A 27,418-nucleotide genomic window follows, 5' to 3' on the forward strand; every position below is an offset into this window, starting at 1 on the left:
AAAGAAATTTAAACAGAAAGAATAAAAAAAGTACCTGCACATGCCAAAAAAATTACAAAAACCCAATAAATACAGAAATTATTGCACAGTTAAAAGGCTCCACAATTTTTACTGCCTTAATCAACCCTCGGGTTTAATAGAACTTTGTAGACACAGGTTATATTTTAAGTGCCAAAGTCTGGCACCTACCATAGTTATGCTAAGTTATGTTTACGGAGGCAAGTTAGGTCATCTTTTCTCAGTTGGCAATAGTTAAACTGTACAAATAAAATGTTACCTAGACCCCTGAAATTTAACCTAGCAGGGGCAGGGGGTAGGGGGGGCCTTAGCTTCTTTCTGCCTGCTCAATTTTGACGTCATTTGTCAGCAAATGTTCTCCATGCCACTTTTTCATATGTTTCTCCAGGGTGCTGTAAACACTGAAGGGCATCTGGCAAATGTCGCAGCGGTAGACCTCCTTCCCTATCTGGCCATGCGTTTTCATGTGGCGCGTCAGCTTACTGCTCTGGGCACATGCATAGTTGCAGAGCTCGCATTTGTAAGGCCGCTCTCCAGTGTGGCTCCGACGGTGCACCGTCAAATTGCTGCAGTTCTTAAAGACCTTGCCACAGTACTCACATGTATCGCTCCTGCGCCCTTCCTTCGAACTGGGTCGCCCAGGTCCGGGACCACTGATGTGGGGGGTACTGCCTCCGCTCGCCGTGCCGCTGCGCCCTGAGAGCCCCCCGTCCAGCATGTCCCCCGGCGGGGTGGAGAAACGCAGGCTCCCGTTCTCCGACGAGTGCTCGGAAGAGGTCGCGAAGGGGGATTGTCGGGAGTCTGTGAATCCAAGGAACGGATCCTTCATGAAGTGCCGCGATGCTGCGTACCCTACCAGCCACTGGGAGTAAACGTTTTCGGAAGGTATTATCGTTGCTGGTGGCAAGTCCAAATCTTTCTCTACCTTTATTCTTTTAGAGGAATTGTTTAAACTGGGGCTCGTGATAGGCGTTGGCTTACGGGGGAACAAGTTTGGGAAGGGTTCACCCGGGCCAAAGTTTCTTCCATTGACCGTCCCTTCCTCAGTGCGGTCCAGCTCTCCTACCACAGAGTCTTCGTCGCCTGGATCTCTCTGACAGAGGTCTCGAGGACACAAGTCTCGCTGGTCAGAAGACCTTTTCATGAAGCTACTCCTCTTCTGTTTTTCAGCTAACATGTCGTTATATTGCTGGATGGCACCTAGACTTACATTCTCGATGACTTTTCCCAGGACGAGGGATTTCTCGTCGGGCAGCGACTTGGAGCCATTTTCTCGGTTACGACTCAGCTCCGAATCCATACTGAAGCTCGACTCTGGACGGCTCTCATTTTCGAGCTCCTCTTCCTCCTCCTCCTCCTCTTCCTCTTCTTCATTGTCATGGCCCAGGGAAGGATCACTCTCGTTCCTGAAATCTGCCTCACTGGATTTCAGTCCCTCTCCAGTGAGCTCGCTTGTGCCCGGCTCGGGGGAACTAGTGGTGGACAGTCCATCGTCTGACCTGCCCGTCATGGAGCCAGCTTTATGCATATGTGTTTTCATGTGGCGTTTTAGCTTGCTGGCCTGGGAGCAAGCATGGTCACAGAGCTGACACTTGTAGGGCTTTTCTCCTGTGTGGCTGCGCCGGTGCACAATAAGGTTACTCTGGAACTTGAATGTTTTCCCACAAAATTCACAGGACTTGCTCTTGGCCTGAGGCTGGGGAGGCGTAGTGCTGCTGGGGGGCATGGGGGGCAGTGGCGGGGTGCTCAGAAAAGGTGATTTAGGACTTGGCTGGAAAGGATTCAACAGGCGATGCATAGGGTTGGTGCGACTGGGTGAGACTGGCGGAGGGGTGGAACTGTTTCCTGCCAGCTCTCGAAGCCTTCTGGAGAAATCCATCGCTGGGGACTCAATTGCCATGGGGTTTAAACGCATAACTCTGTCAAAGGCACTGGGATGCTGGGCAACTAACCCCATTTCTTCGGCACTAAGGCGATGTGGATCCAGATGATGACGAGGCGGTGGGCTGAACAGCGGAGGCGTGTTTGGAAGCCGACCCTCACCAAAGCCAGGGTGTTCGCGCAAGATGGGTCCTGTCATCCGCAAAAGATTGAAAGGGTTGTTGTCTCCAAGGAAATTCATCAGCGGGGACTGTGCAACAGTCTCCGGTCCCAGAGGAGGAGGGATGGTGATGCGTGGAGTAAGGGAACTGTTTGAAGGGCTTGTTTCCAGGTAGATGCGGAATCCATGTGTGTTTTGGGCATGCTGAAGCAAGAACCAAGCGCTATTAAAAGGCTGCTTGCATGTTGTGCAAATATAGCTTGAAGGCTCATCTTTACCTATAAAAGAAAAACAGAAAGAACACTCAAAAAATAATACAGTGGAGAACATTTAAATACAGTTGGCATGTGCTTTATTTTACTAACACATTTCCTCCTTGGCATTTCTGAAAGAAGGACTTAATTGCAATGTATTGACTGATATAAAGTGTTGAACAGCACATTTACTCATCACACTTATTCACTTAACATGTATGACAAATATCACACATACGCATTGGTGCTATATATGTTTATATCCTCTAACTTGCAAGTAAAACCTTCCTTTATGATGCATAAGGATCCAAATCTTTTCACGTGTTTATTCCACAAAAAGGAATTTGTTTCAAGGGATTTATGACTACAGAAAAAAAACAAGGAAAACGCAGTGTGGTAGGTTTTACAAGGCACCTGCAAGGAGCTTCAGTGTCATTTTCACTCTTTCATTTTATATTTTTATATACTTCATGCAGCAGTTCTCTGAGATCTTGCTGAATTTAATTTATACATGCTTCAGTCATGCCAACACTTCCATTTTTAAAATACTATGTAGGTATTTAACTGCACAAGTCCTATTCAAGTCAACAGGAGCTTGGAAAATGTACCCTTGCATAAACCACTTTGACATTCTTTTTGCCAAAACACCAAGAAGCCACTCAAATGAAACATCCGGTAATCAAAGCCGACAGCACAGTTGCAATTAACAGTAACAAATGTCGGGCCGTGCTTGAACTGGGTCCCAAGAATTTCTGAGCCTGAGCCTGCCCTTCAATGCAGAAATGCTCACTGGAGCCAAAAACACTGTTCTGTTTGCATTTCTAGCCTCTTTGAACGACTGCATAAAGGTGGAAAGCATTCCTTTAACCTTGATTCAGCTTTATATAAAGGACAGGTGTGGACAAGTCTGCACTACAGTCATAATTTTGATAGCTAGAAAATTCCAGTCCTGGGCACAATATAAACTATGTGCTATCTTCAAAAAGCACTTTCCCCCCTGACCCTTTTTTTCAAGGCCTCTGCAAGACTCTGATAAATTCATAAATATGTGTCAACTTGAAAATCATGATCCAGGATTTGGCTGATTTTTAGGTCTTTTTTAATTGAGGGAGAGGTTTCCAGAAAAACAACTACCCATTTTGCAAAATCTAAAATTAATTTCTTGTTCGTTTGTTTATGAAAGCACGTATTTTGGCTAGCAATGGCCCTGCTGCACCTAAAGGCGCTAAACTTCCTGAAAGTTCAAAACCTGAACCAGGCTTCCCACCTGACCCATATCTTCATAACGCCCTGAATGAAGCCGGATCCCAGCCCCTCCACAGGAGCTCAGATCTGAAGCTGAGCTACACACACCCCTTCCTAGATGGGGGGGACTGTGATTCACAAAAGCCTGTTGCTTGAGCTTGAAAATGAAAGAGTTTAGAAGGTGAACAGAACCTTATTATCAAAACTACCTCTGTAAAGAGGAATGACTCATAGAAGTCAAAAAAAAAAAAAAAAAAAAGAAAAAAATTGAACTCAGGCACACCAGGCGAAGCAGGATTGCCGCTGACTGAATTCCCCTCTTCTGGCTGTTGCAGGAACGGCTGCTACTAACAAAAACCTACAAAACCTTATACAAGAAGGCTGGAAGATTAGCTGCCTACCTATCAGCCTGTCAGTCTATCTAATCTTATCACCCAATGAACATCCATAAAAGTGCAAAGAAAAGAGCATCTATCAGATTGAGACTTATTTACAAAGGTAGGTGATAAATGTGGTGCAGCTCCTCACGCTCCTATTGATTTAGTAGGGCTATTGCTGTGGATAGCAGCTTCAGACCCCGATGTCGGAGAATCCGGCTCTCCACAGCCAAGAAAAAACATACACAACACGGCAGGCGTTTCTGCCTGGCTGACACGGCCCCCGTGCCCCAGCCCTGCACGCTGCATCGTAAGGGACAGACCCAGTTGCTTTGATTAATCTCTTAACAACCACTATTGGAAAAAACCACAAGCTTGGGAACTGTACTTGGCTTGGAAAAACTGCCCGTAACTGCTATTGACATTAATGAAAGCCACATACAAACACGGAAAGGAACTGATACATTATCCCTTAAAAATCTACTCAGCACTGAGGCAGTTAGGGAGTTTTATGTCAGCTCTGCAGCCAAAGCAACAGTAAATGCTCCCATTATTACTTCAAATATTAAAATTTCTGTTTCTTAAAGAAATATGATGAAAATGTCTAGACCTTTAACTTTTCTTGCATGGCAACATGTGTAGTATAAAAAGTGACAGAAATCACTGAAGCAGACCAAAGTATATACCACACCCTGTCAAAAGCTTTTTTTAACAGTATGTTTTACCTCAGCTCACCCTAGAATAGACTTTAATAAAGCCCCTTCTGAAGTGTGATCTAATAGCAAATGAAGTGCAGCATCTTACAAGGTCATATATCTTCAAATTAAAGAGTGCTCTGCACCCTTCACCTTCATTTTATCCACTCTAATTAATCGATTTATTACCCACAGCTGTTCGATTCTTTCATTTTTAAAGTCACGGCATGCATTCTATTTTGTTGTGGGGTTTTTTTTCTTCAAAAAAATAGTGTGTGAGTGTGTGTGTTTGTGCATGTGTGCATGTGTACTCCTTGCTTAGCTCAAGGGCTGACAGGAGGAAGAAAGCAGCTGTGTATTAGACGAGGAAGACGATGACGATGACAACAGCAACACATTTGCTTCAGTAAAGGCACATAGGTAAGGAGAAAAATTCCTGAGCAGGCTGAGGATCAAGGCCAATCTAAAACTGAAATGGCTGGTTAAAAAAATTACCCTCAAAATGGCAGCTGGCTGGATGCTTGCTACTACATGTTATGTGGAACTGAGATGTTTTGTTTTGTTTTGTTCTCCAAAACTTCACCTCCGTGAAAATCAAGTGAGGAAAGTAAATCTCCCTCCTTTTTAGCTTTCTTTCAAACAGAGCAAATTAGTGCTATTAGTGATATAAGATTTACAAGCTAGCTGTCATAAAATAGTATTCCCTTCCTTTTTGTTTTGTTTAGCTTTTATGCTCCTTAACACTCCTCTTCAGGAGACCCCAACACAACGGCAAAATTGACTGCAGGCTACCTGGCTACAAATCTCTGACTGCTTCACAAGTGTACATGCGTGCATGCATGTATATATATGTATTTTAACTTTCACAACCCTCAAAGACTATCCCCAGACTCCCCGTTTAAAAAAAAAAAAAGAAAAAATAAAATAAAATGTTCATTTCCATATTATCACTTCATGGTTATCTTGCCTAGAAGTTGCCCTGAGCAGTGTAGATGCTCACTTTTAAGAACAGAACAATGTCAAAAAGTCTTTGAAGATCCACTCCTGAACATTTTTATATTCAAAACTTGCTAAATATTTAAAACATGCCCAGAAACAGCCACGTATTGCTCAACAATGATCCTTATATTTAATAATGCAGTGCACCTACACTATAAGACTCTTTGTCATAAGGCAACTTTTGATATATGGCTATCTTAATCCCTTACCACCTGCACTGAAGTCTGTCTAAATACCCACTTTATGACAACTAGCTATACAGGCTTTGCCATATGCAGTCTTTATCACTTTAGCATGTGCTTGACTTCGAGCATGTGAGTAATCAACATCAGTGAAACTTAAGCATGGGCTGAAGTGCTCTTTTGGATAGTGATGAAATTATTCATGTGCTTAGAGTTAAGCACAAGCCAAGACTTCATTAATACTGTTCAATGAATTGCGCAGGGATTCAACCCTACAGTCTGTCACTAGGCATGATTTTCGGGGCTGATGGCTCAAGTATAATTTTTTATCTTTACATTAATTGTTAGATACAGTGTACGTACTGACATGAGACATCCAGGCCACAAGCCCTGAGCAGTCAATAGTAGCTTCAAGGCTGCAGTAAAGCCAAACAAATACTACCACTGGAGCTCTGGCATGAGACAGGTTTGTATGGCTGGATCCTACTGAGACACAGGTGTATAGGTTCAGAAATATTGATTTGAAGGCTAGGAAGGACCGTGAAATTAAAAAATTAGAGGATTGGGATAAACCTTAAGGGTTTTCCTTGTCTAATTCCTGACTTGGGATGTCCATATCTATGCATCTATTCCTATCTATGACAGATGCTCCATTATCCCACTTCAAAGGCCACCCAGATGGACAGTCTACAACCTTCCCAAAGTCTACCTCATTCCTTCTCTCCTTTACCTTCATGAAGGTTCCCCAAATGCCTAATCTAAATCTTTCTTCCTGCAATTGAAGATCATAATATTTTGTCCTACCTACACATACATGAAAAACATAGGCAACGATTTAGTCTGCACCTCACATATAGTTATCATCCAGCCCAGTGATTTGCAGTTGAACCACTTCATGTATTTTGGTGCCCCATTCTCCCAACTTGATTTGGAAATGCCAAGTGACAGAGAATTCACTATGTATCAGAGTAGTCTGTGGCAACGGTTGACTATCTTCAGTACTAAAAAAACCTGTCTTCTTTCCAATTTGAATTGCTGAGTTCAAGTGCCAACCATTAGATCTTGTTATGGTTTCATCTGGCAGATTAAAAAACTCTCCAGTATCTTCTCCCTAAGCAGGTAATTATAAACTATGAACTTATTGAACACCCTTGCCTTTTCTGCATATTATGACAAAGGATGGTCTTTTCCAGAAATATTAAAATGTGTTCCCTCCATTACTGCATGACAGATTATGCTCCATTCAAAATGTCAAAGCAATAATGAGCCTTTTTCTCTTTCATGAACAGCACAAAACAAAGCTAAATTCAGATCCTCCCAAATACTGCCCTTACAGAGGGCAGTGAGAAAAGACAGGTTGGTTTGACCAGCCAGAACAAGAGTAGCCTGGGACTGTGGACATTCATCCCCCTGCACCAGGCAGCCTGAATCCCCTGACTTATCTGTCCTCTGCAGTCTGACTTGTATCATTTAGTGATATGCAGATCTTCCTTGCCCAGTTGGTACACGATTTTCTATATACCTTGAATGCTGAGTGCCCTTGCCCTGGAGATAAATTTCCCACAAAATATCCGCAGTTATTCTGGATACCATCAAACAATAATCAGTGTGAGATAAGAACTGTTGAGAATTCATTATTTTCTGCTGGGCTACAGTGACATCCAGTGCCTTATGAATCCTCCCCTCAGCATGCCTGAATAATTCCATTAGCTGTAACAGAGAACGAAAACCCCTCCCTTTTTCATTACCCACCTATAACCCCCACCAGGACTGCAGTGAGGACCTGCAGTCAGGTCCACATAACCACTGCCATTCTTTACCTCTAGCAATACTTTCCAGATAATGCTTCTGGTTCCCTTTACAAAGTTACAACAGCAGCAATAAAAAAATGTTAAGGAATTTTAATGCTGCTTTACTGCACCTTTAGAAGTTCAGGAAAAGCAGAAACTTGCAAGCTTTAAAGAAAGGACACCTTTTATTACAGCACTCAGGAACAGACATGTATCAGGTTTGTACAATCTGCCCACCAATGTTACTCTGTTCTCCACCACTTGATTTTTAATGAGCATTTAAATAATTATTCCTTGTTATTATGATGGTTACTCTAATAATACCAATAAAGGTAACGTGGATGCTCCATAAAAAACACACCTTTAATTGAATTATTATTAAATTAAAATGCCATAATTGAGAACACTAGTTTAACAAGTCTCCTTGTAAGACCAGCTGACATTAAAGAGAAGGGCATTAAATACTGGAAAGATTTAGTGTTTCATAGTGAAGAAAATATATGGTTCTATGTGGTTTGACAGGTCACCTAGACAAGGACCAAACACTTTCCAGGTGTCTGCAGCGTGGATCTGCAGTGTGAACTATATCGGTTCATACCCGATGCTTGATTGTGTATGCAAAAATACCTCTAATATAGGTATTGCTGCTGAAGAGGTTTTATAAGCCATATCACCACTCTAAATTATCCAAGTTAGCAAGAACGTTTACTTACATATGTTTATGATTGAATAAACGTATGCTGAGCACACACAGTATCGACAGGTTTACCCTCCCTGCACTCCCTGGAGTGTTTAGAAGTGCTGCTACCTCCATTTCAGAGGGACTAAAAGTCTCAATAAAAAAAGAGAGAAGTGCAAAGTAGGGTCCAAGCCTGGGTGAGGATCACCATTGCCAGTCCAATGCCAGTCACTAATTTTAAACACCAAATGCAAAGGAACCATTTCTCTTTATATCTCTCCGTTTTAATTTTGTTTTGATGGTAACACAAGCTGAAGACGTAAAACAAGTGCAACTCCTCTATCCATCCCCAGAGCTAACACAGTGCATCCATCCCTACACCACCTTGTCTCAAGAAAGGGCTCGAGAGTCTTGCAGCACATCGTGCTGAGGGTGACAGGGACTATCACCAATAATTCATAAAGTACGCATCAACTGGCAACTAAAGTTGGTCTTTTATGACTTAGCAAGGCACCTGCAGTCTCACAACCTAAGCACCTCCAATTCTCCACTCAGATAAACAGCCACTCTGTCTTGTAAAGCTCAGCCAACCTGAAGTGCATCTCAGTCAAGAGATGCAGGTTTAGGTGCAAGAGCCCAAGCACGAGGGGCCACGAAGCCTGTCATCATCTGGAAATGGGGAATCTCAGGATGAGGTCAGTGAAAGGAAAGAATGTGACAGGGAAACAAAAATGAAATGTTTTTAAGAGGTGGATGGAAAAATAAGGGTGTCTGAAGAAAGGAGGAGAAGTAAGAGAGAAGTGTTACTTCTCAGTAACAGAATCCTGTTTCCTTCCATACTAGGCCCTGTTCTCTTTTTCTGCCTTGCTTTTTGAATAGCCTATCTCCTCCAGTGCCATCTTCAAACAGAAGAAAAATCACGACTTCATGCAATATTCTTCTCCCACACACTGCCTGCATGTTTTACAGCTTACCCCATCCTGTTTCTACTTTGACTAGTGAGACAGCAAGTTCTCTACAGAGATTATGCAAGAAGCTTTATGCCAAGAGAACCTACAAACCCCACAAGACCCTCTCATTCCCAGCACTGATTTTAATTAGTGATGCGAATATTCTCGAGAGTATTTTCTACCTGTTGAAAAAGATCTACAATAGCACTGTTTGACATGAATATTAAAATATATTAATATTACGCTGCTATTAGTAAAGTACTATTAATTCTTTCTATGCTAAAGCCAACTGCCAAACTCTGTCTTTGGTGGATTAAATGCTGCTCCACTTTTGGGAGCCTATTTTATTGTCTGAAGCCATTTGTACTTTTCAGCGGTGTTCCTTTTCTATTAGACAGGACTGCAAATTGTTTATAATTCTTGTAATAATAAATACGTTTTTTGTCAAATGAACTATTTTATCATACAAGAGGAAAACCAAACAGATTAATTACCAATCACACAGTCGAGAAGTCAGACTGTCATGCTGTCTGTCTACAGTCAATCCTTTCATAATTCCAAGAACAAAGAGCATGAGTCCTTGAAAAACTTAGAGATATCAACCTGATACCTTAAAATCATACTCTTAGCCAAACTCTGATTTGAATTACCTTGCTATGAATTCAAAGTAGCTCCGATGACCACCATTGTAGACTTCAAATTTTTCCAGATAAACTATACCAGGTTATCACAAACAAGGATCTTAACTAGGCTTATATGAATATACCAAGTTGTGATTTTTTTTTTTCATTAAACTTTCCCCAGAAGCATTTTATATGTCCTGTCTGGCATTTATACTCACAAAAAAAGGAGGAGACTGCAGGCAGACTACAGCCATGCATAACACAAACAGATGCTTCCTGCTTCTTAATGGACACAGGCGACCTTTGGCTGAAGATGCAGCTTGTGTTCAATAGTCCCATTTTCTGTGAGACTTAATCATACCTCAGATCTGTACTGCCAGATTCACATAAATGAGCCAAATGCACAGCTCAGTTTAATTTCTAGTGCATTACAAAATGGCAATATTATATTTTTAGGTATAAAATGTCAATAGTCATTTTGGGCAACTTCCTTCTGGATGTCCAATTTCTCATTCCTTAAAAGAGCTTGTGGTTTACTGGAAGTTAATGTTCAGCCTACAGAAGTATAAGAAGTGCTTTCACTTAGTGCACAAAAAGAAAGAAAAATGCATAGCAAAAATTGGAACTCATGACACAGGGATTTTGACCCAGAAGCACTATTAAAATGGAAGATAAAAAACATGTTTGTCATCTCTGAACACCTTCTTCTAATTGGTGTTAATTTCTAAAATACAAAGGCCATTTATAAAGCAGAGAAAGGGAGAAGTGTGAAAAGTAAGGAGCAAACAGGAAAATAAATATCAAAAGATCAATAGTGAATGAGCTAACTTTTAAATCAGCCCTTTGTGATACAACAGTTTCAATTGACTCCACCTTTTGCATCTAAACAGCTTTGTGTCTTTTAGTTAGTTTCTCTGAACCTAAGACATCAGCTAGCAGACTGAAAGGATGCTTTACAAACCCACTGTGTAAAATAGTGAAAACTATCAGTGAAAATGGGGAATGTAATATGGGGGGAAATGTACCTACTCGTGAGATGAAAAGACCATAGGACTACCCATGGCTGGTCGTTTAATATATAGGATTCCATTTACAGCATTCATGAAAAACCCCTGTACTGCTCAAGGACACTTTTAGGCCTTTTCTTTGCATAAGGTATTCAAATGCATTTGAAATAATGTCAGTCTTTTCTACAACATATGAAATATGCCAGCAGCTTCCCTTTAAATTGGTTTCCTGTAAGTAGTTTTGTTTGAAAACTGGCAAGCGCTGGGATTTTTTTTTCCCCCAGACTTTTCTAAGGTGCCATTTTCTCATCTCACAAGCAAGGATTCTCAGTAATCTGAATAGGAACTTAAACGAGGATACATAAAGGAAATTGTCCATGTCATATAATGGAAAAATAAAGAGTAAATTAGGAAACAATAAAAAAAGCCAAAGGGTGAAAACAAATTTTCCTGGTTTTCTCCCCAGCAGTACTTCAGTCTGTCTTACTAAAACTATTTCTTAAGCATATTAGGTGCCTATTCATAGTTAGTAAATGAAATAGTATTTTTGTTTTAATTCATTGCTCCTTTAACAAATGCTAGCTCCCATCTCTGCTTCTTTAAATCCACAAAATCTCCACGTTCAATCCTAAGAAGTATTATAAAGGCTGTAAATCTTGTTTTAATGGAATGTACGTTTAGCTATGAGGAGATAATTGACGTTATGGAGGGCCTAGATGCTGAATTATATAGGTTATCTAATACAAAGGGGACTCATTACCGAAGCACTACAAACAAGTAGTAATATATGTATATTGTTCTGAGTGGCGTTATAGCAAAAGTGTTCGGGTCTGCAGGGATTTATAAAACACAAGAAAACAGCAGACATGCACTTGTAAATTTGTCTCATTTGTCTCTGAAGTTAAAGGTTATTCCCTTGATCTGAATTTGTAATAAAAACATGCTAGACTAAGGTTTGTAGAGAATGTTTGAATATGTAAATTGTGTATAATGATAGGCAATTATAGGGTAAAAACTGGACCTTATGAATGTTACAGAATTGCATGGAGCATCAAAGTATTTTCCTTCAGATGAAATATTTATCTTTTATGCATGTTATAAGCACTTTTTCAAAGGTACTCAGCAACCTATTTGAGTGGAGAGTTGACAAAAATCAAACCATTACAGCCGACTAAGACTGTGGGCTTACACACAGGAGAAGCCACAGCTTTTTACAAAATATACATAATAAATCTCTTGAACTAATGGTTCCGGAGATGGATCCTCAAGGACAAGTTCCACTGATTTTCACTCCCTTAGATGAAAGCTGGTCAGATGTTTCTGGATTTTTTTTAAGAAGATGTGGGGGTGGAAGTGTGGGGAGGGAGACTGGGGACAATAACTAGGTAAGAATGTGAATTTTCTTGGACTGATTCAATGAAGCCCCGTTTCCCCTTCAGTTCGCTGGCTGCTGTTTTCAGAGAATAATATTACAAAAAAAAAAAAAAAAAAAAAGGATGCTACATCGAGATAGAAAGGAGTAAAGCCAGGAGATGATACTGTAGTTTACGCTTCTGAAGATAAGGTTTTCTCCTTCTCTGAGCACGACAGTCTGTTCAGGTTAACCAACTGCAGTGTTAGAATAACTCCAGCCGACTTGTCACAGAGTACAAAAGTCATCAGCAACTGAATGTTCTTTTCTGCACCGCAATTAAGACGAATCAATACGACGTGCCACAAATGGTATTTTACTCTCAATAAGAACTCGGGCTGAGTTTATTCAGAATATTTTAGCGCTTCCCCAGGGGATTTTGGTCCGACGCAGATGGCAAATAAAGTACTCAGCCTAGGGCTAGAGCACATTATGCTAATTCTAATGTCAGATGTACTTTAATATACAGCTCTATTTAATCACCCCATTATTTCACATTTCCATATGAAAAACCTGCGGCACTTCTGCAGAGCTTTCACTCTGCGACAATGCCAGCTTCCTTCAACTAGCTCACTGCGAAAGAGAAAGGAAGACTGGTCATTCTCGCCAGTCAAAATGTTACAGTTTCAAAGTTTCAGTATTCCTGAATTTAAAGTGGGTCTTCCAGTGCAATTAGCAAATCGCTCGACTAGAATGCTGATATGTACAAAATGCTAAGGAGGTGTGATGGGAAAAAAATAAAAGTAACAGCCCTCCCTCTCTGCCTCATCCACTCGCGCACACAGACATAGACAGGCACGTATCTCAAATCCGCTTGCAGAACAGCAATAATAAAAATAATGAAAATATTTTCATAGTGCAATTCAACCAATATTCTTAACACTTGTCACCAAACCACTGCTACTCCCGGCTGCGTGGCTTCCGTTACTCAGAAGAACAGACATGGCTGGCACAGCTGCCAACCTACAGATGTCTCCGAACAAAACCTTCCTTGTGTATCAATAATTCTTGCCCACAACAAATTACACCTCTAATTAGGTTTAGAAGCCACACGCCTTCAGCATGGGCCACTATCCAAATTAACTGCAAATCTACCTTGGTGCCTCATCTCTGGTGACCACAGGACTTGAAACTCTGGACCTGAAGGTAAAATGATTCAAAACTGGATTTACAGTGAAAGGAATGAAGGAAAAACTTTGTCGTGGAGCTGTTTTCCAAGCCGTGTAGGCTTGACAGGGAAAGCAGAAGCAGTCCCTGGAGCGCCTCTTCAGCATCCAAGCTTTCCCTTCAGAGTAATTCTGTGAAGGACCCTTAATTCAGCATTCGTGTACAGTCACCAGTGAAATGAGTTTCACGGTCTCAACAAAATCTTCCCCCAGTTTGGCATAATTGGGGCTCCATGACAACTAGTACTGCACATCAGGGGGAGCCAGGTCAGGACAGGATTACACCGAGCTGCTATTAGAGGAATGTACGAAGCTTAAGTCAATCATTTTTTTTAATCATTGTATTAAACCTACAACACATTTCACAAAGAAAAATATCTATTTAGAAAAAGACCTACTTTTCCCTCCTCCAACCACCCAATCTGCATCCTTTAAAAATTGTTCAGCAATGCATGCAGCAGCCAGCACCTGGGGCCAGATCTCACCTGGTTTCACTGTTATGCATCAACATTTAAAGATACAGAACTGCCCTGCTGTGCCTTGACATAGCATATGCCACAACTTCCATGTCCTAATTTGAACACAGCAGATGATAGCCCTCACATTCAAGGCAGAAATGCTTACATTTTCAAGCTTTTTTTTATTTTTATATATATATGTGTATGTGTGTGTATATATATGTATTTATACATTATTTGCTCTCTCTAAGACTGGCTATGAATACAGCACTCTGAACAAAGGAGAAAGGGAGATAAGTACAGGGCAGAGGTCCGTCTTCCCCAGCTATTCCAACTAGACCTTCAAAAACACAATCTTATCTTGGGAGAAGCGTATACAACAGTTTGACCCTACTCGAAGTTTTGCCTGAATGGTAAATACAGCACAAGTTAATTTGGTAAATTAGGGCAATTTTAAGATTTGTTTACAGCAGAGAGTATCTCACCCTGAAAATGCGTCGTTAAATTCAAAAGAAGAAGAGGAAATGAATGTTTAATATCCCAGTACAAAGTCCACCAAAGTCAGTATGAATCTTTCCATTGGCTTCAATGGGCTCTGGATGAGGGTCGTCTTCCACATTGGGATTTGTTAGTCTCAAGACACTGTCTTCAATGTAGGGATAAATCTGGTTTGTGGTGGTGTAGTTAAAAGAAGAGAACTGAGTTCACAGCAGCTACAAGTCTAAAGAACTCAGATGTAAATATTTTAGAGGAATAAACGCAGACATATCTAGTAAAGTACCTTATGTATCTTTAGTTAAAAGAAAAACAGTTGAAATATAGAAAAAATACATAAACTGAAATTAATCCTTGACAATTCTGTTGCTTTTTCTTATGCTGATATTATGTTGGTTTTTGGAAGTAAAAAAGGGTAATAACAATTCCCTGTAGATCTATCCTATTTCTTTAGCTCACTTTAGATAAACTGACTGCATTCTTAAACTCCATTATTAAGAATTCTTTGGAAAAATTGTAGCCGAGACTAGCAAAACAACTTTTTTAACAACATATTTATTCTTGGCAATAAACAAATTTGTGGAAATTTTTATTAATGCCAGAATATCTTCAGACACATCTTACACTAAAGGGTTCCTACAGGACTCAAAAGTCCTGTGAAGGAAAATCCTAGACTGGTTGAGCAAAGAAGCAAAACGAGCAGAAGCTTTAAAAGGCTAAATATGGGGGGGTGAGGTGGGGGGCAAAGGGAAGGAGGAAGGTATAAAATACTTCAGATCAAAAATAAAACCCATTAGCTACAGAAGCAGGGATCTTGGGGGGTGCTCTAGATTAAGCAGTTAAATTGCAATCTATGAAGTTGCAAAAGATGAATCTCCAATCATACTTCCTGAAGTGCAAAGATAAAAACACAATTTTTCCTCCTCAAATAGGTGGTTTTATGTCACTATAACACTGCAGGAAATAATGCCAATGTTGGCTTAAAAGAAGATCCTGAAAAGTTCCCATTTTATTTCTATACAATCCAGATCGATCACCTAAGAGAAGCATAATTAAACAATGCTAAGCATCCCAACCCCTCTGAGAATGCGCTGCCGAAAAATATTTTTAGAACAATCACTGTAGTAATTCTTCTTAGTTGTAGAAACACTCCAAATCAGAAAGTCAATTTTTCCTCTATTTGCAGAAGTGTGCTGGTTTTCACTGGAAAGGCGCCTGTGTTTTGTTTGGCTGCTGTTCATATACTGCCTTGGCAGGATTTCCTTGGATTGCTTACAGTGAACATTGCTCTTGCATACAGTAGCACTCCCATTTTAACCGTCCCAGCCACACGTTTTCTAATAACACACGGAGAGCTGCAAAATCCCTATAAGCACAGCTCTTTAAAGCAGCAACAGAAGGGGGTGGGGGCGGAGGACTGGAGCGGGGAGTGAGGGGAGGCTCTGCCCGTTCAAAATCCAGCGCTGCAAACAGAGGATAGTCCTTTTAAAAAACAGCCAATGTGAATTGTGTTTAAGGAGCAGCTTTCCAGGAAAAGAAAAAAAAAACATCTCCGAGAAGAGGGCCTGATTCAGCTGATTCACCGAATCTGATCTGCGCTGGCTGGGCTCTGAGCATCACTGAACTGAGTCCTCAGTACTGTTTAATTTCTTTTTTTTTTTAATTTTTCCTGCCCTTCTGAGGGGTGCACAGATAACTTAGTAATTCCTGGTGTTGCCTCGCGTGTTTGAGACCCCGCACCTGAGCCTGTGTTCCTCGTGCATCCACATTTTCCACTCCGTCAGGGGAAGGCTGGGGTACATGGGCAACACAGGGCTCCACTGTGGGAATCAAACGGGCAGGAGAGATGAAAGAGGAGGACATCTATCTTGCTGAAATAGTCGCAGGAAACAAATGCAGCATTTCTACCTACGTCTGAGAGCAAGAGAAAGCCAATAACAAAACCGTTATTCAGCTCCGTGCCCTTTACAAATAGGACTGACTTGTTAGTGGACAGCTGCGGCTCAGCCCCCCTCCACGCCATTCCAACTTGCTGCCTTTGCCACCCTTCTTTTGGAGATCGACAGCAATTTGCATGTCCATGCATCTCATTTCTCGTTAAGTAAGTTGATTAATTTGGGCGAAGGAAGTTGTCATTCAAAAAAAACCAGAAATTTCCACTGGCATTATTTCTGCCTTTCAAAATTCGCCAACCCCCCCTCCCGCCCCCCCGCATCCAGCCCCCACTTCACACCTCTCTTTCTCCCTGTCCCTTTTTACCCCCTTCCCGCTCCCTCCCTCCCTCCCTCCCTCTCCCCCTTTCTCCCTGTTGTTTACAAAGGTTTCATTATGTTTTCAACTAATCAGAAAGGCCTACTAATACACAATTAACATGTGACTATAAAAAAAATAGCTTCCAGAAGAAGGAAAAGTAATTAAGTAGAGAATGCTTTTCAGTAAGTGCTCGCTTTAACCCATCGTCAGAGAACAGAGTCTAGGTTAGTCCACAATGGATGGAACAGATGCCAAGGGCGAAATGTTAAAAGCAAATAAAAAAGGACATTATTTTCTTTGGGAATAATAACTATCAATGCCACAAAAAATAACATCAGACTGCAATTGTTTTTATCTGACCTCCTCCTCCTTCCTCCACTTTTCTAAAGTGCCTTTTCTATGTTTCATTAAAATAAATACAAAAATAAAGGTATCATTTATTGCATCTTTGCTTCCAAGGTGACAGGAAACCAAGCAATCAGCATCACCATCGAAATGGCACAATGCCGTAGGTTATTAAAAAAATTTTACTTTAAAATATTTTAGACCTGAACATACACATAAACTAAGCGCCCAGAAAAGTTGGTAGGAATTCTGTCCAAGCAATGACAAGGGGTGTTGAACCCTCTGCAAGTTGTGCTGTGTTATCACAACATATAGGAACTATAGGAAATAGTTTTAAAGGTTGTAGTGTTTGCAGCACTTCTGTTATTCACTTTGGATCTATCTGCTGACATCGTCCTTAGCCTGAGAGTTGCCACACAAGTTGGCAGCCTGAGGACACTAGCATATATATCACATACACCACATAGATGTGTGCGTATCTTGGTGGGGGCATAAATTAAAATGTTTCCTAAATAGATTCAGCCTTTTTTTTTTAATCCAGGGATTGTTAAAATATGTCCAAATGCTCCCCGTGTTCTTGATGCATTCAGCCAGCCTCCACAGCAAAAATGGTTCCCTTTGGAAAAATATATGTTCCTCTAGCTGTCTGTCCTCAGAGTGGAGCATTTGGGATATTTTTCATTTCTGCTCCCCTCTCTCAAATGAATTCTAAAACAAGCAGACACTCAGTTGTGTATTTTGAAAACCAAATTCTGCAAGGAGCTCGGTGTTTTCTGCAAGATGCTAAACATCACTTTGTTCCCACTGAAATCAAGGGGGAGCTGAGGGGTGTTGGTAGGAACAGGTCCTCTAAAGTCACCAAGGACCACATGCAGTAATAGTTCCTTTTCCTTACATTCCCCCCCACCAATGAATTTATATTCCAAACTATGTATCACATACAGAGTATTTTTTACTATTCAAAATCCCATTAGTTTCATTGGCACTTTAGGTAATAAGATTTGCATGGTAAAAATTCCATTTCTATTAGATTGGGTCCATAGGACTCACCAGCCTGATATGATTGTCAGAGGAAAGGGAGGATGTGTGGGTTTGTTACAATATGAAGATTTGTCCACACAGAATTTGGCACCAGTTTAATCAAAAGGACTCACTTTAACCAGTGCAAACCCCAGTGTAGCCTCTATTTCTGTCAGCTTAAAACTGGTTATATCAGAAAATTTCTCACTGTAAATTTATATAGGTATGCTAAAACAGGTCAGCTAAACTGGGGTGGCCATCAGTTAAAACAATCTATACCCTGAAGTATTCTGGATTATCTGTCTGAAAGATCCCTTTAGTTAAACTAGTGGAAGACAGTGTTCAGGCCAGACCCAAATGCTGCATTGACTTCACACAGGAAGCCTGTAAGAGAAATGATGGCATCCTGGGCTGGAACCTCAAGGTCTCTTTCTGGACAGAGGGAAACCAGTGAGATCTGGGTTGGGAGTGTTGTTGGGTGGCAGTGTTGTTCTGCCTGAGGGTAGGAAGGCTCTGCAGAGGGATCTGGACAGGTTAGATAGATGGGCTGAGACCAGTGGTATGAAGTTCAACAAGGTCAAGTTCCAGGTCTACACTTTGGCCATAACAACTCCATGCAGCGCTACAGGCTGGGGGAAGAGTGGTTGGAAAGCGGCCTGGTGGAAAAGGACCTGGGGGTATTGGTGGACAGCTGGCTGAACATGAGCCAGCAGCGTTCCCGGGGGGCCAAGAAGGCCAACAGCATCCTGGTGTGTATCAGGACTAGTGTGGCCAGCAGGACTAGGGAAGTAATTTTCCCCCTGTACTTGGCACTGGCGAGGCCGCACCTCGAGTACTGTGTCCAGTTCTGGGCCCCTCACTTCAAGAAAGACATTGAGGTGCTGGAGCGAGTCCAGAGGAGGGCAACAAAGCTGGTGAAGGGTCTAGAGGGTATGACCTATGAGGAGCAGCTGAGGGAACGGGGATTGTTTAGCCTGAAGAAAAGAAGGCTCAGGGGAGGCCTTATCACTCTCTACAACTATGTACGGAAAATAAAAGAATTAGAACCTTTTGGTTCTAATAGAATCTTTTAGAACTAGCCTCATGCCCAAACTACAGTCCAACCAAGCCCTGAAGCATGTGTCTGCTCTCAATAAATGTAGTACCATATTTTTAGGGTCTAGAGGGTATGTCCTATGAGGAGTGGCTGGGGGAACTGGGATTGTTTAGCCTGGAGAAAAGGAGGCTCAGGGGAGACCTTATTGCTCTCTACAACTATCTGAAAGGAGGTCGTAGCGGGGTGGGAGTCGGCCTCTTCTCCCAGGCAACTAGCAGCAGGACTAGAGGGCACAGCCTCAAGCTGCGCCAGGGGAGGTTCAGGTTAGACATTAGGAAAAATTTCTTCACAGAAAGGGTTATTAGGCATTGGAATGGGCTATCAAGGAGATGGTGGAGTGACCATCCCTGGAGGTGTTTAAGAAAAGACTGGATGTGGCACTTAGTGCCATGGTCTAGTCAACACAGTGGTGTTAGGTCAAAGGTTGGACTCGATGATCCCAGGGGTCTCTTCCAACCTAGTCGATTCTATGATCCCATCAGCCAGACACTACTGTTCTTGCTCATATAAGAACATTAAACCCCTGGGTCATGCCCACAGGCAGGATCCCGTTTTCATTTTTTATTAATCACCCACCAAATCTTCCTGATTTTCCCTAGTCCTTTTCTGAACCTGTTCGTTACTTTTAGCCCCTGCGACACCCTGCAGCAATGAGTTCCACACTTATGTTCGGTGTGAGCGAAAAACTACATCGGCTTCAGGTCTGCTGCCTGGCTCCCAGGGCATGTAACAGGGACACTTGCACTGCCAAGCGCAATCTGAGTGTGTCACGGCAGCAGACCATCGCAAAATGCTCCCTAGCAATACAGACAGTAAAATCACACTCTCTGCTTTTACACAATTCTTACTTCAGCCAAATCCCTACCGATACCACAGGAGACTGACTTCTAACTAACAGCAGATGGAAAACTTCAGGACTGGGCACAAGTCAGATATGGCAGCTCCTTCCCAAACCATCCTTCCTTTAATTTTTTTGCTCTTGATTTCTGATCGACTGAATAGTTTCTTGTTCTGTTTCTAGTCTAGGTTTAACAACCAATCTAGGTTTAAATGCCTCAAACAAAGGAGACCAAAGGTATTCACCAAGTGCTGGGAGATGGGTTTGTAAGTACTTTGCTGAAACTTGGCAATTTTCCACATCTTAAGAACACTCTACAACCTGAAAATCAGTTATGGTCTGGAAGTTTTTCCTAATGCTCATTTCACACGTAGGTCAGTTTACTTATTATTCATGAGTGTAGCTCTCATTCTGAAAATGGACCTGGTACGTAGCATCAAGCCAATACTGAAGCCCCATTGGCTTCACGAACTTCATAACCTCACTCCAGACCTTCTGGAAATGGGGCCTGGAGGGGGTGTCACACTACTGAATCACTCCCAGTGTTTCTTATTGCTTGAATCATATTCCCTCTACCTGCTCCTTATTTAACTTGCTCATATATTTTTAGTTCTTTTCATCTTTCCCTACGAAACAATCCTGCCAACATTTTAATCACTTTTGCTGTTCTTCTCTGAATTACCTCCAATTTGACAACACCCTCCAATTAGCAAGGTGCACAGAATGATACACAGTCTTGGGTCATTGTTCTGTGGAAAAATAGTTTCCCATTTAGTCTTGCTGTGGATCAGATTCTGACTTCAAGAACACCCTGGGATTGTGAAACTGAGGACTGAATTTGGCCCATGTGCATAACAAAGTCACTGACTGAAGCGTACAAATTGAGAAGTAAGGGTATTTTCTACAGCTCAGTGTCATTGTCTCTGAATCAAGCAGTGATCAAGAGCCTTCCCTCCTCTACAACCCCTGAGACAGGCAGATGGAGCTGGGTGACAGAGGGATTAATTGACAGCCTTCAATCTGGACTGTTTTGCCTTTATCAATCTCAGGCAGATGCTTAACTCTACTGAGAAGTTATTTTCTAACCAAAACATCATGGCACACCAGATTTACAAAAAAATGTGATTGAGGGATAGGGGATGCAAAGCAGCAAGAAGGGCCCCGGACATGCACAGAGCAGGCAGAAATCAAGCTGACTTACAGCTCGAGTTTGGCGGGAGGCACCAGAGAAGCATCCAGGAGTATCTGACAGGGGACAGATAGTGAGGATGCCAAGGAATTGTTTGGGGGATCCCACTGGGGTATAACAAGAAGTAATGGGATTTAACTGGGCCAGTGACAGTGTAGGCCGATTATCAGGAAAACATTTCCCAACTCTGAGGCCAGCAAATCCTTAAGAGAAGCCCCAAGCCAGCAGTGTTTCAGACGAGGAGGAGCACTTGAGAGTACATGACAAAAATAATGTCGCACTGCCAGAGTCAGGGCAGCATTATCAAACAGGCGTTTTCTGCTTTCTAAATTTATAGCCGTGATTCACAAAAATGAATCGGGTTGCTCCAAGTACCCCATTTAGAAATACCAGACTCAGCGTGAGCTGCACACACCCCCTTCAACCTCAACGGAGGCTGTGCGTATGGGAGCCTCGGTGTGCTCTAGAAATGAGTGTTATCAATATCAGTCATCGAGAGATCAGGTCAAAACTGTTAATATCTCATCAGTCATATGAACTGCATCTCTTCCCAACACAAACCTACGGATTTATTATTAGGGTACTTCAGCTCTTTTGTATTTTTAAATCAAGCTGATCCACATACTTTAATGTTCATTATACAATTAAAAATATATGATGGTAAAAGGTTTTCTCCTAACTCATTAGGAAATACATATGATATATATTTATAAGTTACATATTATCATCTTTTTAGACCTAATGATGTGTGCTTTCTCAGACAAGATGACCTGTTACTCAAACTAATTGATTCCATTTCATGTCCACAAGCACAAGGTTTTTTTATCTAAGATTGGTCATTTGGCTCTATCCATAAAACATGTTCTTTGAGTTTTGCTGGGAGGGGGGGTGGGAGGGAAACAAGACTGAACACTTGAGTCAATATTTATCCCTTTGTCAAGATGGATGAGAAATGGATAAATTTCGTATATATGCTTTGTCTACTGAACTTGGCAACATGGACTCTGCTCAGCAAACCCATCAAAGTAAATAAATACTCTCCCAATTAACTAACAGTGAACAGTAGGTACCAGACACCAGAGAAGTCCTGACTGCTTCAGTGAATAACATGAACTTTCACAATGACAAAAAGAGCAGCCCTACCCACTCTCCCAAGAGGTGAGATAAACACTCAAGGTCATTGCAGTGTTGGGAGAAATAATAAAATAATTTTTGAGGTATCGATTCAGAAATCCCCATTTCTAAACCGACTTCCTCTACCTAGGAAGATCCCCTACATTTAATGGCCTTCAATTCTTCCAAGTCCCAATGCATGCGCAAGTGTTCTTAACCACACTCTTGTGTTTGAAAAAATAAATTGGACCTTGCCTTCCTGAAGACTAAAATGGGACAGAGGCATGAAAGCTCCCCTAATTCTCTAGCCCTCAAAGCATGAAAAGGGACTTGCATCTTCTTATTCTTCAAATCAAAAAGGACTTAAATCAAAGTGGTCACTCTTGCTTCAGCCTACAGGCCCTACCTTCCTTGGAGATTCGGAGTGATTTGTCACATCTGCACAGCATGGGGTGTTCTGAAAACACAAAGTACTGACCAGCAAAGGCTGAAGCCATATTTCACATGTCTCCACACTGTCAGTTCTCCCTCCCCTGGGTACACCAAAGTGTTTGTGTCGGGTTTTGTAGCTGGAGGCTGACCAAACGCAGACCAAGTTCCTCTGCACCTTGGCCACATGCTGCCCCCTTCACAGCCATCACTAGCTCTGCAAGGAGAAAAGGCTGTGGCTGTGGCATGCACAATTTCAGCAGGACAGGGCAGGGCTAAGAAGCAGCATGGGGACAGTGAAAGGTAACCAGAGGTACTGCCTGTGACAAAGCCACCGGGCTCTGGCGAGAGAATCCAATTGGCAGCAAGGGTGACATCCGAAACCTACCCACAGAAAAGGTCCATGAAGCTCCACTGAAGCTACAGGGAACTAGAGATCTGAATTCCTTTCTTCAAATCTCACTCTGTGATGCACTCCATTACTACCTTTTCCTCACTAATTATCTTTCACTCCTTTACCAATTTCCCCTTTGGTTTACCTCCTATCATCAAGATCTCTTCTGGTGGCTTCTGTTTACTTGTTCCACGGCTGAAGTACCAGTCAGAAACTAAGCAGACCAAATTTTGCCCTATTGCAAATCTACCAAAGCCTTTTACCAGAGATAAATGTACCCCTACAGACACAACAGGGTGCAACAGAGTAGCATATGGAGAGATCTGATTCTCATTACTATAAGGATACAGACAATGCAGTTAATGTGGCGATTATTATATAACCCACACCTCTATAACAGACAAACAGGAGTCAAACTTGTGCACTTAAGTAATAAAAGGTTTACAAATGAGCCTCTTCTATTAATGTAAATAGTCTTCTCTATTTTATTAAGATCCATCTACAGTACGGTGCACTGAGCTAACAAGCAATCTTCAGTTGCCACCTCGCGTGTCTGCATTGCATAGTACAATTCCTCCTAGATAAATATCTCAAGAGAAACAGGAAAACAATTAAAACTAGAAGGTAATAAATGATGAAGCAGCCTATGAACAGCATGCTGGCCCTCTTCCCAGTCTTCATTCATGCATCAAAAAATCCCATAGCTCTGAGTCTTTGAGAGGGCAGCTGGGCAGTAGGGATGTCCACAGTAATATAAATGGGAATTAGATATGATTGAATGTGCTCATTGCATTTTCAACAGCACATGTAATCTTCTCCCGCATTCCCTCCAGTTCTCCCACCTCTCACCCTGCTACCAGAATAGATGACAAATGATCCAGTAACCAAGCAACTGGGCAACTGAAGAGTTTCAAAGTTCCAGTACATGACAGTTTAGCTATGATCATTTGGGTGATCAGGCTCTGACTGGAGATGCCATCCCTATTTTCTGAGTTAAATACCTTTGCTCTCTCCAAATAGTTTTACCCTGGCAAGGGTTTGCAAGAGTTGGCCGAGGTAGAATTTCGTCCTCGAAGCTTAGCAGCTCCGTCCATTACTTTTGCTGCTCCCTGACAAATGCAAGAGGATGACGAACACAGAGGAAATGAAGATGCATCTACTTGACAGTCACCTGCACGGCAGTAGTGGAGTCAGTCCAGTTAATACAGCCTTGGTGATATCCCATCAGTGATACCCCAATGAGATTTCATCCCCAGCTAGTGAGTGCTCATACAGAGTCTATCAGTAGGTACACTTCGCACAGTTTAATCCACCACCATTATTCTATTTCTTTGCATAATGCAATAACATTATTTATAAGAATTAAGTCACTGAAAACATTTTAAAATATCTAAAACTTTTTCATGGATCTGTTCTAACTGCAGTAGCCCTTTCCACTGGGGGATGGATTGTGAGATAATTGATTTTGATGTCACCACTTGTGCCCTTGCTTTAGACTCAGGACACATAACTCACGTGGAGGTCAATTATCTCATAGTATAGTCCCCAGTGGCACAGTCTGTGGCTTAAAAAGATCCTATGCTAGAAAAAGTATACCATTATCACAGGCTGGCATTTGTTTCCAAACAAAAATTTAATGATAAAGTTGTTTATGGCCTAACCACATATATGTGTGGATACATGTGTCTGTATAAAATATACATTGAATACAGAAGGAATATGTTGAATGTACTTCTATTTTTACAGGTATGTCTGTAACTCACCACTACAGTATCTTTGATGTAGATGCAGAAAAATGTACAGCAAGGATTTGTAACTCTTTCATTGCAAAGCGAATGTCTATAGTAAGGACATTCAGTTCTACCCTTTTGAATAAACATAAGCCTCTCCATGTGCCTCTCCATAAGCACGCTCCTCCAATCTCAGTTTTTAAGTTACGTCCGATTTCTGACCCCAGGTGAATACTGAAAGTATTCACAACTTACCACTTACAACTCCGTTTGTTTTTAACCATCTTAAACCCACAGAATACAGCTGCAGCCATTTGAATAACAAGTCTCAAGTAGATGTCAGTGAGAGATTTGCCAGTGGGACTGAGATGTGCCTCAAAGTGAAGACACTGAAAGAAATTAGGAAAACTATCTTGGGAATGTGCATCACTAGGACTCTTTAAAGCTAAATGAGATCTGTGCTCCTTTTCAAAGTCAGGCTGAAAATCTAAGAGCTTCAAGTAAGAAAACACACACTTCAGGAAATTAAGAGGTTAGTGCAGCTGGTGTTTTTTATCACTGCTGCTTAGTGTAGGTTTATTGGCCACTTTTAAGTATAGAAAAGGATGTGTAGCAAAGATCATCTCCAGCATGCAGAGCTCCAAACCTGGAACTATCAACAACCTCTTCAGGGTGAATTATTACAAACAATAAATTCACTCTCTTCGTCCATGTTAGAAATACTGTGGTCATGGATAGTGCAGATATGCTGGAGGGATTTGGGAAGCAACCGTCCTCACTGCACTGCTCTCACTGAACTTGCGTCTCATTGTATTAGGCAGCAATTAACAAAAACAAAAAGACTGGAAAAAAAAATAAAAAAAATAAATAAATAAAAAGACTACAAAACCAGAAGAAAAACCCCTCCAGATCTTGTGAACTATGGGAGTGCAGGAGGCCAGGTCCCTGTAGAGTCTGGCTGGTTTAATAACACTAGTAAGAAAACAAGAGTGGTAAAAAGAACGATCAGAGTGTTCAAGAGCAGCGAACAGAGTATCAATCACAGCGCAACTGCCAAAACGCTGCCTGTTCTTCTCCTTGCCAAGACACTAACCCTGAACAATTTGCTGCAGCAAAGGAGCAGATTTAATGAAACAACGTGGCCGGAAGGGTTGCGGTGGCAGGACGCCCGGCAGACCATGCTACGGGGCATGCAGGTACCGGTGCAGGGCAGCCCGTGGACTTCCACCTCCTTGCACGGCACTGATCCCTCCCTTGCTCCCCAGCGGGGTGGCAGTTCCCAAGCAGTGTGCACAAGAGGCAGAGCCACGAGTCCACCCATTCCTGCTCCCTCTATCCTTTCTCCTCTGGAACAAACCCCAGGGATGCAGCTCCTGTGCTCCAGAGCTAGGCTGGCATTGGAAATCCTTATGTGAGCTGAAGCAGGAGAGGAATGGAGGACGCTTGCTGTACTGCTCGCACTGTGGTATTGGGAGAGACCTCGCTCTTCCCTTACGAAAGCCATTCGGAAGCCTCCACAGATGCTGACTTTGCTCCCCAAAACAGTTCACTGATCTTCAGGAAGACCTATTTGCAAACAAACTGTACCTTGGCAGGGTGAAAGGACTCGAGCCCAGAGGGCCCAGCATAACCAATTTGAAACTTTCAGTACCTCAGCTTTTGTCCCAAAATGTGCCCTCCTAAGTCTAAACACAGGTGACCAGCATGTCCTACATCTACTATTACAATTCCTGCTTGATTTACAAACTGCTCAGTCTCCCTGAGTGTGCCCTGCAGCCCCGCACACTGCATGCGGAGCACCGCGGGCCCATCAATTCAGCGTGACACAAATTCTCATAGTGGAGTGATGTTTTGTACCCAGCTATTGTCCACAAACCATTATTTGTTGAAAAACAAACAAAAGGAGAACATTGGAGATACTTTTACATGATACTTTCTGGTTCCTGAAAATGTGAGATAATGAATAAAAATGTTCATTACAGAATTATTCACTTTTCTCCATGATTCACGTCCCAGTAATTACCGTGACCAGCCTAATAAAAACTGCTACAAAACGAAGGTCAACTAGCAGTTAGAAGTGTTCATTTTCATTTCAATGTATTCATCTCTGGCTCCTAATGGCCTCATTTTCTCCTATGCTCTTTAATAAATACCACTGAATTACAGGTTAAATAGCTAAATTAAATTATTGCAATTACAGCGTGCAGAGCACTGAAACTGGTTTACCTTTCCCAGTTCAATTAGAGGGGAAGTTTCAACAGCCTGAGACTCCTGATTGCTGTCAATATTCTGAATCACTAGGAATCTGCACTAAAGGCCAGGTTATTTGGTTACAGACTGGGTAATTTCTACACAACTCTTCCCTCCTGTATAAAGAGGAATGACTTGAGCGCGCTCAGCTAAAACAAAACGAGGCAATCAAAGTATTTTGGGAGAAAGCAACCACAACACATAATTGATTCTTTTCGACTGAAGAGAAGGAAGCCTTGAAGTGGCTCAGGCTGAGGGCGAGTATAGGAAACGACAACCTTCTTCCTCTAAAGGAGAGGCAAGTACATTTTAATAAATATGAATGCTTAACCTGCCATCGGCCCACAATTATTTTACATGTAAAAATTAAA

At 41.9% G+C, this 27,418-nt stretch overlaps 1 protein-coding gene across 4 annotated transcripts in view; it reads right to left on the minus strand.

The window, feature by feature from the left end:
* Positions 1-325: 325 nt before the first annotated feature.
* The window catches only part of BCL11B (BCL11 transcription factor B), a 90,488-nt gene continuing 63,395 nt past the window's right edge, over positions 326-27,418 (minus strand). For all 4 annotated transcript variants that reach the window (XM_068399054.1, XM_068399052.1, XM_068399053.1 and 1 more), the window contains one exon: positions 326-2,337. In XM_068399054.1, coding sequence (XP_068255155.1) covers positions 326-2,337 — 2,012 coding nt within the window. The remainder of the gene's footprint in view (positions 2,338-27,418) is intronic.

This window comes from Nyctibius grandis, chromosome 4 (assembly GCF_013368605.1).
Source record: "Nyctibius grandis isolate bNycGra1 chromosome 4, bNycGra1.pri, whole genome shotgun sequence".
Lineage (NCBI taxonomy): Eukaryota > Metazoa > Chordata > Aves > Nyctibiiformes > Nyctibiidae > Nyctibius > Nyctibius grandis.